An 18,595-nucleotide genomic window follows, 5' to 3' on the forward strand; every position below is an offset into this window, starting at 1 on the left:
CTTCTTTAAATAACTGCCCAAAGAGACCCCACTCCAAGCGACTGGCAATGAGTTACCATATGGACAGAAGATATGTCTGAAATGTTCTGTTCAACCAGAGCAGGGACTGCAGGGTGGCTTCATGGGGCAATCTCCCAGACACAGGAAACCAGAACCAAGGTCTTCTTCAAGGAAAAGACACAAAACTCGGTTTGCACCATCAAAGCAAAAAGGAGTGGCTCACAAACCAGTCAATGAGATCGTAGCAGTTGTGAGCTGACAGAACGTGTTTTATGGCACTAGAGCAGGAAAATGGGCTGCAGCAACTTCTGCTGCAGAAGAATGTTCTTCATAGAGTTTCTTCATAGAGTTAAGGGAAAGGAGAGAGCTTTTCACAGAAGGTTGGTGATTAACATTAGACTGCCAACAGACAGAATTTCCTTCAATTTACTTAGCAAGTCAGTTTACAGAAAATTTTGAATTATAGCACAATCTGTATCATGGAAGTGGAACCTTAGGAATATCCTTTTTTCTTAGGATTTTCAAGACCAGTGTGATTGCAGGATACCACATCTAAGAGATGTCTTTAATAAAACTTGTGTTCAGTTTAGTTAGATATTTGACAGGTACAGAAGCTTCAGTTTAATGTGGTAGTGAATACCCCAAGTCCAAAGCAAAGTGTTTCTGCTCCTGGTTTGTTTGGACAGTGACCATCGTAGCGCTCTGTCAGCACTTGGCCTCTGGAACCCACAGAGAGGACATGTCATCTGTGTTCCAGAACACCTGGGTGAAAACAAGCTCCCTGCAAAGACCTCATGCCATTCATATGAAGGTATTCTGCCACCTCCCCCACCCTGGAGTGAGTTTTTTGAGAGGAAGCTGAGGGATGAAAAGGAGCGCTCATTCGCAAAGCTGAATTCAATCCTTCCAATAACTTAAGGAGAAGAGGACATCTTGTAGAACTATCATCTGTTATAGTTACTAAAAACAGGGATTTCAACCATTTAACCTACGATATCAATAAAATCTGGCACACTGTCAAGAAGGTGCTGCAGCTATCTGACCAAAGCATGACAAGTGGAGCTCTGACTGCTACCATTAAAATCTGCTTCAGAGGGTGGAAAAGGTTGTCATCAAACACCTTTTGGTCTTGATCTTAAACTGTGATGGATTAAAAAGGCCTCAGCAGATTTTTCCCCACCTTTCTTTTTTCCCCCCTAGAGAACTATCCATGCTCCTGTTTGCAAGGGAATTGCAGTTAGATCTACAGATTTTACTAGCAATATCAAAAAAGCCAGAAAAAGCTGAGCTGCAATTGTTTTTTTTCCAAATGCGAAGAAATGCTTATTCAGACTGTATATAAACAGAAGGTCCTTCCTGCTGGGCCCAAAAACTCCCCACCATATCAAATACGGTATTGAAACACACTCCACTGCAATACAAGCTTTTGTATATGATCTGCTCTTTTATACTGATTCTCACTTAGTCAAAATAAAATTCAACTCATTTCTTATGAGCATTTGATTTTGCTCTTCTTGCAAATCCTTCCATTACTTCCGAGTGTACTCACATACATAATCTCATGCAAACACGCTGCCACTGCTGCAGAATTAATGCAGATGCCCATTTTCCAAGTGTGCTGCCTGTGTTTCTGGGCTGGTTTCGGGCGGGCGGTGGTTGTTTTTGGAAGAGCAGCCGCTGACCCGGAGCACCAGGGAGCACTTATGCAACATGCTTATACACCTTATGTAACCTCCATATACTGTGACAGCCAAACCATCTCCCAGATACATCTGACTATCCAATAGCTCTTCCTCTCCAACTCTCTCCCTATCCGGCTTTTAAGGAGATATTTTAAAAAACGGCTAACACAATCCTCCTCCCCTGCTTCCTCCCAATCTCCCCAGATTACAGACACTGACGGCATCATGCAAGATACCAGCACAAGCAGATGAGGTCTCTTGGTTTTCTTGACATTTCCACATACATCCCCTGCAAGTAAACCCAACTTTAGAAAAATCACATTGTGCACGCACTACAGCCACTGTTTCACAGCAACAGAAACCCCTGTCTTTACAAATGTTTCTTCTCATTCCTCAATAATCAAATCTTCAGCTGAATGCATGGCAAATATTAGCTGAGGGCATTCGCTGAGGAGGAAAGGAAAGGAAATTTGTTGTGTAGGACTCATCTATTTTACAAGAAAGCTGAAACTTTTGAGGAAATCTTGTGAAAAAACAATTCTTATTAATTCAGTTATTTTTCTGGGCTGATCTCAATGCAAGAATAAACAAGGCATTTTGCTCTTAAGGAAATTAGTTCTATTTATCTTTTCTAGGATAGTTACACAGTACATAATATTTTCTTTCCAACTATGTTAGCTTATAATTATTTCTAGCTTGCAAGAAACAGTATTTGTAAAATAAAGTCTTGCAGAAAACTTTAAAAGTGTAAATGACTTGAATTCATACATTTTGGTCAATAAAAATTTTAACTCCTAGAACACTGTTGCAACAGAACATCCCTATTTTGCACCAGTATTATTATATTGACACTGGCAGAATACAAAAAGCATAGGTAATATTGTAAGTGTAATACAACTAGCATTCTTCTTAAGTGCTGTAAGAAAGTAGAATCACTATGTTGTTCTTGCCATTGAACATGGGACCTTAATTGTGAGATATCCTGTCTTTAACCTTGTCAACAAAACCACAAAATTTTAGAAGAATTTAAAAAGCAGCATTTACCAGTTGCAAGCCTAGAAACACAGTCAGAGGATACAAGATAATTTGACCTAAAAAAAGATAAGAGGCTTTGGGCATTAAAGCAGACTCTCAAATGTTTATCTTAGTGTAACAGTTTTGCCCTCAAAGCTACCCAGTATGATTAGTATTTTCTGGAAAATGTGCACACAATACATGAGTAGAAAGACAGTAACTTTTAAATGCATCTACTCCAGGGAAAGCAGTTGCCTACATTCAGCTGAACTTTTAAAAAATTGCCTGTTGTGACTATAAAGGTGCCTTTAAGAAAATAAATAAGGGCATACAGTAGTTAGAAAAGAACGATGTAGCTCAACTGTTAGGTAGAAAGCACGGGCTGCAGAAAACAAGCTACACATTATGGAGCTGCTGGGCAGAACCCCGCAAAGTGCAGGAAACCCCAAACAGAATGTGAAACTAATGTTTGACCCTTGTACACATAAATGCCTCTGATAAGAAAGCCCACATAGCTAATTGCTAATACAGTATTTACTTTTAATTTGTAATTAAATTTAAATTTTAGATGCACAATACAATTTCCTGAGAGTCACACATGAAAACAACTAAATTTATTACGCAACATAAAACTACTCCTCATCAATGTAATATTTTCGTCTTCTAAAAAGTTAACAGAGTTTGGAAGATGGACTTTTCAGTGTCCCAGTCTCAAGTGACAGAAATGACCTTTGCTGTTTTAAGAAACTAAACAATGTCACTGCTATGTTGCCGTATAACTTCCCAGTGCACTTTAAAGACATAACTGGCCATGAAATCAACCACCAACGCCTGCATAGTTCATCTAATGACAACTACCAAACTGACAGTTCTCAGACTTTTCAGGTTTTTGCCAGATTAAACAATTTTCCATGAGAAAAGGACAGGAAAAGTACACTGAGCACCTAATATACCCCCTGTGGTGGTAAGGAACAGATTAGGTAAATTGATTCATGTACCATCCCATAATTGGAGAAACTACAGGAACCTTGCCAACTTGAATTTTCCCAGATTTGGTAATCAGTCTGGCAATTGTTGTGTTAGCAAAATGTTAACCTGGCCTCCAAGAAAGAGGAATCTGCACCAATTCACATTATTTGGCCATCTATACACAAACAGAGGAAAAAAGGAGTCAGCTAAAGCCCTGACGCACATGATTTGATTACACTAATTGTCTTAAAGCAAATTTGCAAGCATCATTAACAAGCCGAAAGCAAACCAGGCCATCATATTTTCCACAAAGCCCATGAAATAAAACTAAGAAAACTCAAATTCACAGATTCCAGAAGCTAAAAGGACCTCCTTGATCGCTCAGCCAAATACCTCTTCTCATATGAAAAGCTAATAATTTTTTCCACCAAACCTGATTAGAATACATGAAGACATCTGCAAATAATCAGTCCATGTTCTTAGCACTGAGAATAATGAGTTGTAGCACTTCTTGCCGAAGGACACTGTGGATCCTAAAGCTAAAAATGGTTCAAAGGGAGACAGAACACCACCATGGAATAAAAAAGTCACTTAATATTACTAAATACAAAGAAACTGTATCTGGCTTAGAAAAATCAGAGCTAAAAAGGACTGGAAGGTAGGAGAGTTTTAGGAGGAGGCACAACACCTACTTGTCATGGTGTCCTGCTCTTTCCTAGACATCTGCTTGTGGCTGCTGATAGACATGGTGTACCATCTTTGATAAAAAGTTTGGTTTGTCCTTGACATGCTCCATTTCTAATCTGGTCCAATATTCACCTGTTTTCACAGGTACAGAATTGTGCCTGCTTTATGTAACGACTAATTTCAGCCACTAGGCCACACTGCACTTTTATCAAGAAGGTTAAAAAGTCTCCTGCTATCCTTTCACGCGCTAGTAAATAAATACATCATGAGGCATCTCTCAACCCTTTTCTTGACAAGCTAAGTAAATTGACTCTTATAAAAGACTCACATCACTAAATAATCTCCCCTATATTATGGCAGCAAAGGTTACAAACTGCTGGTCCAGACTGTCACATAACTCAAGAGAGTCATTTGTACATGTATTAAAAATAACTACTGATATTGGGAAAAAATGCTTATAAATGGACCTGTGGTAGATACAAACTTCTTCCTATGCAGACATCTTAAATGTGCACTACATTACATTACTTTTACAGCCTTATCCCTGCAGACTTGCCCATCTTCATCTCCTGCATTCTTGGCATGGCACCACAGCTCCTTTCTAATTTCCCAATCTTACATACCAGACTAAAAAAAAGCCAAAACCAAGTTCCTTTGGGAAACAGGAGTGCTACCAGTCCCTGCCTAAGGGGGCTGGCAGGTTGCTCTGGTGGGACACACACACAAAATGGAGAGAAAAGAAAGTTAAAACTGCTTTGTGACTGACACCCCATACCTGCATCTAAGCTCAGTGACTCAACACAGGGATGTGGTCCTGTTGCCTGATCTGGCATGGGGTAAAAAGGGGACTCCATCTCCCTTCCCCTCCACATGCAGCAGCTGCCTTTGCTCCTTCCTTAGGAACTGGACATCCTGTTACATCTCTGTTACAGGATCAAAGTTTCTAAGGTCCCTCATCATTTACCAGTCCCATTGCAGTCAAGTAGTGAACAACATATCTCCACATGGTTACACAATACTTAGTGAAAATACTACTTTCCTCTTTTATAATATCTAAGAAACGCACAGACTAAATTTTGCTGGTGCTGTCCCACCGCATGTGTATATTCCATTTGGAGTTAAAGCACCTGCACCTCTACTAATGACAGAGCTGCGGCTTTTTGTTTTACCCATGAATGGCACGTTTTTACAAAGAAAACCTCACACACAATTCAGTGTGTCCCAGAAAACAAATAATGAATTTTGTTTATTATAATCTTCCAAAGCAAGTAGGAAAAATTAACCCAAAATCTCTCTGACAAAGCGTCATTCTGAGGAAAGTATTTATCTTAAAAATATGACCTTTCTTAGTCTACATGGAGCTTCAGCTATACCCCTAGCTCAACATGGGGATGCTGGACTGGATGATCTCTAGTGGTCCCTTCCAAACTACGCCAGTCTATGTTTCTACGAAATCATGAGCTCTTAAAGATCACATTTAAACATAGTCTCTAAGTATCAGTCTGGGTAGAAGGCAAAAATATTTAAGACATCATAGCAAAGTTCTTTATATTATGGATACAGTAAGTTTTAGAAAATGGGCATTGACACAGAATGGGTATTTGCTAATTATGAACAAGTGGGTGTTCTCTGTTCTGATACAATGGAGATAACTATGTCAGACATTATTAATTTTAAGCTAACACAGATGAACATATGTAGAGTTTGCAGAAGCTTTCTGATGCAATGGAGTTAAAACAAATAAACACACCTTTGTTGGACCGAGCTGCTTCACATCCATCTGTTCACTTGGATGGTTTTCATCAGCACAAACTGTACTACATTCAAATTTGTGAATTATCACAAATTTTGAGAAGCAGCAAAAGAGAGGAAGTGGACAAAACTGAGCTGCCAAATAGCATGCATAAATTACAAGAATGTAAATGAAATACGAATTGATAACTTGTTCTAGAAAATTACAAGTGGCAGAAAAACCCTAAGTCAAAACCCCAATGCTGCCACATGTTGCTTAGCTTGTGGGACCTCAGTGGCTAACAGGGGACAGTAATTTGACTAAGAGTCTATTACTTGCACTGCCTGCCAGGCAAGGGTCCCCCATATAAGACACCTCCAGAGCTGGGTGCATTCAAAGCTTGAAACCTCCTGCACTGCAGTCTTTTTCTGCCTAGCTCTGGAGAAGAAACAGCAACAATTCCACTCATCCTCAATTAGATGAGAGGACGAGAAAGAAGAAAGGTAATGCTTTAAGGCAATTCATTGCTAATACTGAAAGGTTCACAGTAAAAAATTTTTTAAAATGAAAAAAATAAAAGGTAATCTTAATGTTCATCACTAGTGCAGAGCAGTAGCTCACATTGCTTGTGTGATAGGGATCCAAATCATGCAGGATGGGGTCCAGCCTGTGATGGTCAAGGGACACGTCTCAGCAACAAAGGATCCCTTATAAGGTTGAGTCTCAAGCCATAGTTGCAGCAGAAAGTATCAAGAAAGACAATGCTGGGAAGGAATTCAGTAGGGAACAGATCAAAATGTCTGTAGAGAACTCTTACTCTGCAACACAGTCCTTAACTGGACTGACAGATTTTGCTGTCTCTTGTGAATTGAGCAAAAATGTTCCTTATCTGTGTATACACTGTCGACAGTGTTTATGCTCTATTTATTTGTACATATCTCTGATTGTAAAAAAAGCTGTGGCCCACCTCTGAAAACTTAGATCTTCAGGTCAACAACACAGACTGAAAAATAGGGAAAATAATACAGAATGACATAACAAATACTAATTTTTATCCTGTCTTTTGAAAATCACCTGTCTCAATACATATCAACTCTATAGATGCTGGGAAAAGGTACAGAATTTGAAAGTGCAAAAAGCAATGGTCCATTAAACCACTTTTACAGAGTACTCCACAATGAGAGTTTGAAAACCACTTACGTAAGGAATACTCTGACATACAAAAAGCATGTGGCTACTTAAGTCACATAGATAACATATTGAAGTATTCATGCACATTGTGAAATTTAAACAAAATTTATACATATAAAACACTTATTTTTCTTTTTATGTTATTCAGACAAGCAATTACGTCTCATTTGAGAACAAAAACTATCAATCCATACATATCACGAGGACTTGCCTATTTGGCACGTGTCTTACCTGCCTCACTGAAATGACAGATCCATATCAGAGCGCTGTCCCTCATACAACAAAATATATGAGTATTCAAGGCAGCACCAGTAGGCACACAGACCTTTTTCAAGTTCCAAATGAATAAAACCTCAGTGGCTACGTAGGCAACACATCATATTTGATACCTGTTCTTAGAATCACCACGACCAGGCTGCACAGTATGTGCAAAGACTCTGTCACAGTGCAAGTGCCATCACTAGTGACACATTGACACGAACCCACTTTTACAAATTTGTCTCTTTTCTCAGGAATTCTGTGGGTTCCTGCTTTTTGATCTCCAACTAGTCTCAGAAAGAGTTCTCCCTGTGGGTAGGATGACATAAAAGCCATCTTAAAAAAAGAAAAAGAAAGTGTATTTTCTTTATAGCGTGTTTATGGGGGAATAATCAGGTAATAATCAAATATCTAAAATTTGACTGAAATAATCTGAAAAGCTGAGATGTATCCTATTTGCTGTTTTCCTGCTCATATAGAAAGCTTTCCAGAGTCAAGTTTAATTTCTTTGATTAAACTAGAATTTCTTTTAAAGGCTTCTTGTTCTCACTGGGATCTTTTAATGTGGCATAGAGAAAAGGATATTTAAAACGTGATAGGTGTGTAGAAGTGCACAGCTGCTTACAACAAATACTACTTCATCACCAAGTGCTATTCAGTTCTATAAAGAAAGTTCCATTATCAAATCACAGTAAGTGTAATCTTTAGGGATTCTTTTCTTTTGAAGGAATTGTAATGAGACACGAGATTTATTTTTTCTCTCCCTCTAGTCCTTCACCTTCTCAGTAACAGATGCAACCATTATTTAGAAGTCTGTAACTACAGACATGAGAATGTCCTGTTGAAAGCTGGTTACCAGAGTTGTTGAAATCAGATCTCACTGGGAACTTCATTCTCATTTGTATGGGAAGTGGAATAGCCTTTTCCCTTGTATTCAAACCAGTTCACATATAATTGGGATCCCCTCTGCGTTCTGAAACTGTGAAAGTCTGATGTAACTGCAGTATTCTTACAGTAGGAACAATTTTAACCTAGTTTTTATCCTACTCCCTTACTCCAGGTTTCCTTGTTGAGATCATATCTTGTCAATGATCTGGGATGTCAGGCAAAAAGAAGGGACTGAACTGATCGATGTTCATTCCACCACCAGACTCTAGGTCAAGATTTGGGAAAGGTAAAGCAGGTTATTTTTCCAGGGGGACTTAGCTCTTACAGAAACATATTTCAATGGACTGTTTACCCCGGCAACAGTCATGAAGAACGACTGGATTGTTGGAAAATAAAATTACACCTGCTGGGAAGTTGGTGCATTGTTTATTTCTGTTCCCATTAAGAGCATGCAAAAGTATTGCTTACCATCACATTATACTCCTATCTATTTAAAAGTTTATATTTATACTGTTAGCTCTCAGGGGTCCCACATTTAAAAGTTTAACTTGTCTGCAAACAGTCTTGGTGTCACCTCACCTTCAGTTAAAACATCACAAAAGGAGACACAAAAACCTTCTTCCCAAATGAATGGCTTTACTTTTTTTCTTAAAGGACCATAATTTATTTTGTTTTTGCTAGCACTTTTATATTGAAAGTAGTTTTCAGAAACATACTCTCAAGAAAGGCCCAGCATTAAAGGAATTCCTGTTTAAAGTACACTGGCAAAACTATGTTTGAAATCAATATGTTCTCCAGAGACTGGGTGCAAGTCTTTATTTGCTTAAAAATCTGTGTTATGAAAGTACAATGAATCCTACGAGCATTGTATCCCCACTGCTACCAAACACATGCAAATGTTATATTGACATGTCTGAAAGCATTCTGACTATTCACCAGGGAAAAACTGCATTTGAAAAGTTGAAATAACAAGTTTGAACCCTTGAAATAAAAAATCTACAGCAAACAATAATGATTAGTAATGATGCTATTTTAACCTGAGAGTTGTGTCTGATTACACAAACCAGTAGAGCCTATCAAAAAATGTGCAGTCATACATTGATACTGAAAAAAATAAGTTTTGGTAAAAATACTTTGTTCTTTAGAAACAATATTATTTTTAAGGATTTTTTTTGGGGGGGTCAAAACATAAAGCAAGTGTTTTAATTCGTTGCATTATGTTTTGACCTATATTTAATATTTGAGCTCAGGTTTCACCAGTCTCTCCTAAAGGTTGTTCTGCAAATCTTTGACTATTTGAACAAAACCTTTTCATTTCAGCTACTTGCCTTTCTTCCTGTCTGACTGCAGCTTTGTGTTTGCTCAGCACTGCCAGCAAGCACAGAATGATCTGCTGGTTTGATTATCAGCGAAGTTTTGAGGGTAGTCCTGAAGCTACAGGTAGTCCTTTCCTGAGCCCTCTAATTCTGGTGATTACAGCGCTGAATGAGGCAGGAATCCATTGCGTTTGTTTCAGGTTAAAAGAAAATTTTTTTTTAAAAAAAAAGGATTCTGTTCTCTCCCTTCCCCCAGGAAAAAAAGAAGGGACATTTCTGAGGGTCCCTGCTGGTTCCAGCAGCTCTATTGACCCACCACACCCGTGGTCATGTTCTGAGACACATGACATGTTAGTAAACAGAAAATCTCTGCAAGAACAACAGCTTGAATTGCTGCAAGGAGCAAACACAGATGTTGCCCAGCGCAGAAGACCCTTAAGTTATCAGTATTTCTTTGTTTTGCTCTAAGCTACAGAAAGCCGCTCTCAGCGAGGCTGAGCACTGTGACAGGACAGGGGCCAGATGGGCCAGCACACTCCAGCTCAGGGTCTTCCTTCTGCAAAGGACAACATTAGTGCTGGTGGGGAAATGGCAAGGTCCTGCCACTGCACTCAGCAACCAGAAAGCTTTGCAATTATTAGAGCTGCTGCAATGCAGTGAATTGTAATGTTAAAACACTGAAATTACTTGAAGTAGAAGGATTTATTGGCAAAACCAGCAAGTTTCACATGCCAGAATACCCATAGGAACAGGGAAAAAAAGAGTTGAAATTTTCCATGTGGCCACACCTAGGCAAACAGACACCTGCTTCTTTCTGTCATTGTCTCTCCATCGCTTTCAAAAACAGCAATTAACACACTATTGTGTTTTGAAGAAGGCTTTGGTCAACAAAAAAGATGCAGAGGCAGTCACAGCATTCTCCAGTTCCTGCATTTCCCAGAGGGGGAATGGAAACACATGGGACTCATTTTCAGGAAATGGATGACATTGCTGGAAAAATCCTAGTGAATGTTGTACTCACGGTTGCTTTGGAAAATGTGTTATTCTGCTGGAAACCATTCAGAAGGAGCACTACTGACTTACAAACACTTAGCTCTCACTCTAAAGTGACTGAAGCAAATATTTATGGATATTCATACTATACCACCGCCACCAAGCAGTTGTATGTAGATGGTACAACCACCATGGGAGATACTGAATGAAAGAACAAAAGGTCTTTCTCCACTTGGCCCAGTCTGAATGACTAGACGGCTTTATCTCGCTCAGAAAATAAATACACCAGGGAGAACAAAGGAGGCATATTCTCACAGCTGGTGTTCAATAAACTTGACCCTTTTCATTACTGGCAGTTGAGGAAGGATGACAACTGTCCATCAGCAGACCAGGCCCTTTGCTCATGAGCATATTATCTATCTGGAGTCTCTTTCTGGTGGAGCATTTAGAGATGGACACCACTTATCCAACAGATGAACAGGCTTCTTCAGATAAAGCCCTGATAGGCTTCACTTGTCAGAAGGAAAAGGCATTCCTGTTAGAAGATACTGGCCACCAATGGCTGGAACACCTTAAGAAAGGAAGCTAGAGCACAGGGATGATGGGATGTTTATAGATTAGGTCCCCTTAGAGTGAGGGCTGGGTGTGGGGAGGGAACTGGGAAGGGATGTACAGAACAAAAACCCCTCCACATCTGCATTTCTGCTCCAGCTCTAAGACGGGTTTTGTTCCCCTGTAGTTCCTCTGAAAAAGCAAACTCTAGCACTAAAATTTATTTCTGTATTATTGCTACCAGACCTATGTTTATTCTGCTGTGACAGTGAAGGAGATACTATAAAAAAAAAATCTTTATCCAATGTATATAATTCAGATGTTTTCAATGCGAACATACCATAAAAAGCACAAGCATTTTTACATCAATAAGCACTTGTTTTCAGAGCTAATTCTGATGCTGTCTAGATAGTTGTACTTTGTGAGAAGATACACCATTCCTCACTATTTAAAACATTATCTTTCCTTGAAAAATGGCTACTAGTTATACACCATGTTGGAGTTGCTACTCTCTGTATTTCATGCTCAGAAAACAGTTGCAGGAAGCGTGATTTCCCCCCAGGTGGTCCCTCATTTGCTTTGCCTGGGTCTAGCTTCAGTGCAGAAAGGAGGAATTAATCTCATGTTTGCCTGAATCAGAAGAAGATAATCCTGGGAAGATCTCATAATACCTGAAAACATGACTGTAATCTAGTCCACAAAATGCAAGTTAAGCTTTTTAATCTGTGGTTGCCTTGTGTTTCTGGAACTTAGACCTTTTACAAGGACAGACTGCTGACCCATCTCCAACCATGAGGGCCTTTTGTCTATTCATTAAACTTTGATCTGTCCAGAAGCTAAAATTTTTATCAGCGTAGCTTTCACTGTCGCTGCCCAAAAATGCTAGATAGTGTCCTCCCGCTAGCTTTACAGCATCAGTCCTCACCTCCGCCTTTGGTAATTCCTGAGTCACTGAAGAATTAATTGGCTGTTCCCTTGTTGCTTGCAAGGACACCTGTACTTGGTCTGTCTTCCTTAAAATAACAACTAGACAGAAGAGCACAACATGATTCTGCGCTTGCAAGAACCAGACCCAACAGAGCAGAGTACTACAAAGAAGTGAGGGGACTCTCGGGCACCTCACCGCCCTTTACTAGCTAGCTGTTTCACTAAGAAGGACCACGATGCTCACCAGAAAAGGGTCCATCAGATAGTACCCATTTCTAGTTGCCCAGCATCCAGGTGTCCTTCTGGGTGACAAAGCAACAGACAGCACTGAGGGAGTGTGAATGTCATCACTCCTGCTAAAAACTCTTCTAAAAATCTTGATCCATATTATCTTTAGTTTATTCTCTGCCCCCAGCTCCACCTTAAAACAGAGTCTAACCAGCCTCCTCTACCATTCTTTACACTGAAGGACATCATGGAAATTTGAAGCAAAGTCTACAGATGTAGCATATTCCCCAAACCAGATTCAGAGTACTGAGTTATGTCAACAAACTCTGTTATGATACTTTGCGTGTATTTTCAAAACAGATCAAATTATTATGACCCATTCAACAGTCCACTCCCTTTCAATAGTCTTAACACAACAACCTATGTCAAGAAGCATTTAAAATGAACATTTCAGAACTTCAGAAAACCCTTTCTTAGAGTTTCGCATCTTCAAAACAAGACTCTCATTCCAGTGTCCTTTTTGTGTTTTTTTTTTAATTATGGCATTTTTTGCTATATAGAAGGTTTTAACTAGCTCTAATGTTGATTAGTCATCTCTATTAGAGAGCTGAGACACTAAAAACCCTTTCAAAAAGACACTGACTCAGTGTCTATGGATTTGAATACTGAATAGTTACAGTCCCACTGCACCAGGTTAAAAAGCAATTAGCTTGGCATTAATGAAAATGTAAAGGTGCTCACACTGTCTAAAGTTAAGGATCCCAAGCATAATCAATACAATTGTTCAAAGCAGCTGTATTAGGAGATGTTCTCTCCATGCATTATGTATGGAGCCTAATAATCTATTTTGGCATCTTAGAGGTTTACAGTCTGATAGTGTTAATACCCTTCTAATAGCTCCATCCCAAGACAGCAGCACTTTAAAAGCTCACATGGCAAAATACAACAGTATGCATGTCTAGATAGCATCAAGAGAGAAATGTGATGCATACTCGCACAAAAGTATATAAACCAGTTTCTCTGAAATATGTGATAGCACAACACATTTGTCCCAGACTTTTATATTTGTTCCTGGTTTTTTTAAGACCAGTTGTTTTGGGGGGTTTTCTTGGTGTTGTTTGGTTTGGTTTTTTGTTTTGGTTTGGTTTTTTGTTTCTCTTGAAAGATGTACAGTTTAAATTACCGTGATGACTCAGTAACAAGAGGAAAAACTTGAAAACATGCTTCTAAAATAAATGAATGCTTTGGTATCTTTTTGCACTGCCAACATATTAAATGCAGGTATTTTTCACTCAAAAAACTAAGGCACCAGAAAAAAAGCCCAAATCTCTGTATGTCGATGGGATGCATATCACAGTATCAATCAGAGGAAATCTAAAAAGGTGATGGTAGCTACTTGTGTTTAAAGTACCTACCACGGCACCTAAAAAACAGCCAATATTCTTCCTGAATTCTGTAGGAGGACTCAAAGGATTAGGTGAGAACTGCAAGGCTTCTGGTTATTATTTAAATTTAGATTTAACTTCTACTACTGAATTAATGAAACAACCCTGAAGAACTGGGGATCGGGCTTATATTATTGTAGGGAATGCACAGATGCAAGGATAGAACATGAAGTCCTAACTGCTGATGTGCGCACTCATTGAAAGAGACTCCATATCTATCCCAGCTGGCACATTATAACCAAAGGTGACTGTATTCACTTGGGCTTAAGGTTCCAGTGGATGGCCTAGTTTTGCCTGTCTACAAAATGAAAACAGATAAGGAACAACTAAAATAGAAATGTAGTCCTGTTCCTTTTAATATTATCTAAAAAGTACATGAGATCCATGACCAGCTCCTGGTAACTTCACACTGACATACCAGAGAAAGGCAAAACAAAACTATCAGCCATTAGATTCAATTGCAATTTGGATTTCGTTTGTTATGTCTTATTATGAGAGACAGTGCTGACCTCAATAGCCATGTTCTAGCATCACACAAAACTGTGGGATCCTAACTAGAAAAGGCAGGCTATTGTTTACAGGCCTAGTTTGCCCAGAATTAAGAGATCATTTTGTCACATTCAGCTATCGTAGATGTTTTAAATAGTAATCTCCAGTTCTACAGAAAAACCACAGTATAGAGGAGGTTGCAAGCCTGCGTCTGGTGCAGATAAAGAATATGTTCATGTAAAACCATGCACTGCAGTGTAAAAATATCTAAGCTAAAAAGAAATAGGTGAGCCAGTCTGTGCAGCTCCATGCTGGTCTGTTGGTTTGTTTGTGGTCTGTTTATTTGTTTCCTTTCTTATACGTACGCTAGCTTAGAAATCCTACCTAGCATAGTACACTCAGCAACTCCTAAAGTACGCTGCCAGCTCTGTAGAATCCCTGTATCCTACGGAAGCTAATCCAATTCTTCACCTCTTGCCATCTCCACCATACTCTTTATGGAATAATTCGTTAAAATACAGATTTTCAGTGCAAAAATCTACTTCCTTATTTTCCTAAAGTTCTTTGGAATGCCTGCAAAGTATATTGTAAAATATACCTTATTTATGCAATAAACTGAGAATATTGTATGGACAGGAAAATAAGGCGACATTACTTTTCCCTCATACATAGTTCTCAAGCATTTTTCTAAAGTTCAGTCTGTTCATGCTTTCTGGTTACATAGGCACTAAGTGATGGTATTTCAGTAACGAAAGAAATCCCAGTGTTGCAACAACAAATACCTCCAGGGGACGAAACTAGGTTCCATAGAGCCCAACATCCTTTAAAACTGACAATATAAACAAAGTTATGTTTGCATACACAAGGACAACAGACATTACCAGTTGCTACGCTACAAGCCATGCCAGAAACTTCAAGTTGTCTGAAAAGGAAAACCATTTTCCTCACATACACTGACGGGCTGAAAGGACAGATGAATTGGTCAGAACTCCCAGTTCTCTGCTCCACTTCTTAAACAGTGATGGACTAACAGAAAAAGAAGCAGTGTCTGAAATGCTACAGTTTACAACCCAATGTGTAGAAGTAAAGCAGCATTGTTTTCTGTTTATTTAATACCCTCTGCTGTACACGGCACTGCTAGTGATGGTTCCATGCAGCCACCCCAGCTCTGCCACCACAACCTGCAGCACAGAGGTGGAACAGCCTCAGCGAGCTAATTGTGATATAATGCAAACAAGAATTTCAAAGTCTCCAGATTTACACACTTACCCACCTAAATCAAATGCGGAACCTCCCTAGTTTATCATTCACTTCAGACCGCCAACACTTTTGACTGTTATGCATGTCAGGTGCACTTACCTGTTGTTTGAGGGCCTCTAGAGATTCAAATTCCAATTTGGCCAGTTTTATCTGGATATCTCTTGGTTTATCCGGAATTACAAACGCCATGATAAACTTTATTGCCAGTAGCAAGTGCTAGAAAAAGAGTAAAAAGAAAAATATTGTTCTATAGAGTTTTAAGCATGGAGAGAACAGCATAATATTGATACTATTGCCAGATTTTAGTAATAGAGGTATAAACAATTATTTCTTGTGACATGTACAACATGGATAGCAGACTATAACCACACTAAGCCCCAGCTACTCTGTATTTTTTTTCTATTTACAGTCATACATAATTTGAATATAAACACATACAGTTTGTCTTATTTTCATAATAATCCTATTTTTAGTATGTACTATACATTTCTAATTCAATTTTCTATTTGTGATTCTAAATAAAAGAATGGCTTTTAAAACATATCACTGGTGCATAGAAATTAAATTGTGATACCTAGTACACATAATACCACAATGAAATTTTTACATATGTATACACACACATATAAATATAATTACATATAATTAGATGCAATTATAACAACATGCACATGTACAAGCACACATGTGCACGTCATGACACAAATGAAAAAGGCACACTGTAAAAAATAGGAACCCAGAATTTCTGCATTAGAGAAGTTATTAAAAACCAAAAGCATTCCTCAGAAACGATTAGAACAAAACCAACAAAATTGTTAAAGAAATGGCACACTCATAAACAGAAAGTTTCCAGGAAATGGAGAATCATTCCACATAAATTATGACTAATTTGGCATCTTGTATCACAAAAGGTTATAATCTTACTTAAAAGAAAACAAGCATGAAGTTCCATTGAACCCAGTCTTCAAATTTCACTTAAACATTGACCATTCCCCTCATCTCACCAAAACCAACTGTCAAACTGTTAAATCAGTGGTTTTATTTCTTCATTTTTGTCGAATATAAATATCATCTCAACAAGTGTCATCAAATCTCATTTTATCAAGGGCTCATCTAACACTATGCTGTATGTTTGCATGCAGGAATTTGCTCCTATCTGAAAAAACCCTGACCAACATAAGACAACACTTAAATATATGCACTTAACATTAAGTACGTGCTTAGGTTCTACTGACATGATGACACTCACAGACATGCTTAAATTTAGATTACATATCCATATGACTAAACAAATTTCCCTGAATGTTTATAAAATGGAAGAGATCAGTGCTACTTTCTGAAATGGATTTTGTTGAGCTATATGATCTTGATGCACTTGGGCATCTGAATAGCAAGATAATAGATCAAAAATCCCTGAGATTCTGGAATTATGTGAGCAAGAAGCTATTACAGCAAAACCACTACAGACTTCACAGGAGTGGAGTGAAACTCTAAATGAGCCAATTCCCATAAATAAGAAAGAATTAAGAAAACAGATAATAGTAACAAATAAGAGAACAACAAAGAGCCATAAGTGAAATTATTTTTCAAAATGTATTACAAAAGAAAATAGTTTAGCAGGTCTAGGAATCAAACTGTCAGTATAAGGAACAATATTTAAAGAGGTGAAAGGAAGGCTGAAAATTAATGTAATGCTAATACATCATCAGCAAAAAGCTGAACACAGATTAAGAAGTTAATAAAGCAATTAGCATATCCGCTGTGTAATTCAGTAGGTAATACCGCATTATTTTAAAAAGTGATGTCAACAGTAAAACATTCTCACACTCACACAAATTTTGTTTTCCCACTCAACTCCACAGTGTGTCTGCTGCTAAGGAACTTTTCTTGCAAAAAAATTAATAACAAACAATGTTGGTTTATGCTAGAAATACATAACAATAAAAGATGTCTCAGAGATAGAATTGGAGGAATCTCTTAAATGGAAAAAGGTAAAATCTTGAAGACAATAATACAAAATAAGACAAACAATGCTCTTGTGCAGAAGAGAGTCATAAGGAATCATAAAACGAAGGGGAGTAATTAATCTACAGATAAAATTTTGGTTTGGAAAAAGGAAAATAAGGAGTGAGGGGGTTGTTAAATCAGGTTACAAACCCAACCATTATTTCTAACGGCACCCATTACAAGTTATGTTGTTTCCAAGAACATGCCCTTCATAATGATTACAAGAGGACTATTTCACTGCGAGCAAAACCCAGGGTAACATTCACACAAGCTGTAAGCTCTCTGATGCCAACAGCAAAGTCCTCTCCTATTTTGCATCTGCCAAGTGGGCACAGGGAGAAACAGCAATGAGTCTCTCCCCCTTGATAAATGCAGTGCCATCAAACTCTCTGTGGTCTTGTGCCAGGTGCTTAGAGAGCCAGAAGAACTCTTCTGTTCTGCAAAGCCACCAACAAGAGTAGAGGCAGCAGCTGTGTTTTGCAGCAATGGGTCCCAAACCTTGCCTTTTCTCCAACAGAAAATGCAAATTAGGGTTAAATTCCTGGAATTTTAAACAGCTAATTTCATTTCTATAGTGGTCTGACTGCAGCAATTCCTGTCAAAATCTACTCAACTGAAAAAACCCAAAAAAATTGTAACAGAAGGAATAGTTGTGTTGCTGGTTAGCTAATAAAGCACATGCCAAACATCAGGTTGGAGAGTTTAATAAAATTTTTTACCAAAAGCCCACTTTAGAATCTAATATTTATAAAAACTTTCAGTTAAAATCAGAAATCTGGACCTAGTCCAGCCTAGAACAAGTACATACTATGAAACAAGATGGTCACTAGTTACCAACTCTGCATAGAATCATTTAGGTTGGAAGAGACCCTCAGGATCATCAACTCCAACCATAACCTAACTCTGGCACTAAACCATGTCCATAAGAACCTCATCTACACATCTTTTAAACAGCTC

The 18,595-nt window shown here is 38.4% G+C and overlaps 1 protein-coding gene across 1 annotated transcript in view; it reads right to left on the reverse strand.

The window, feature by feature from the left end:
- Positions 1–18,595, reverse strand: part of ANO10 (anoctamin 10) — a gene marked incomplete at its 3' end in the record, with an annotated part of 122,168 nt that overhangs the window by 28,337 nt on the left and 75,236 nt on the right. Inside the window, exon 11 of the mRNA XM_080339940.1 lies at positions 15,731–15,847. Coding sequence (XP_080196066.1) covers positions 15,731–15,847 — 117 coding nt within the window. The remainder of the gene's footprint in view (positions 1–15,730; positions 15,848–18,595) is intronic.

This window comes from Nesoenas mayeri, assembly GCF_963082525.1.
Source record: "Nesoenas mayeri genome assembly, chromosome: 2".
NCBI classification, from domain to species: domain Eukaryota; kingdom Metazoa; phylum Chordata; class Aves; order Columbiformes; family Columbidae; genus Nesoenas; species Nesoenas mayeri.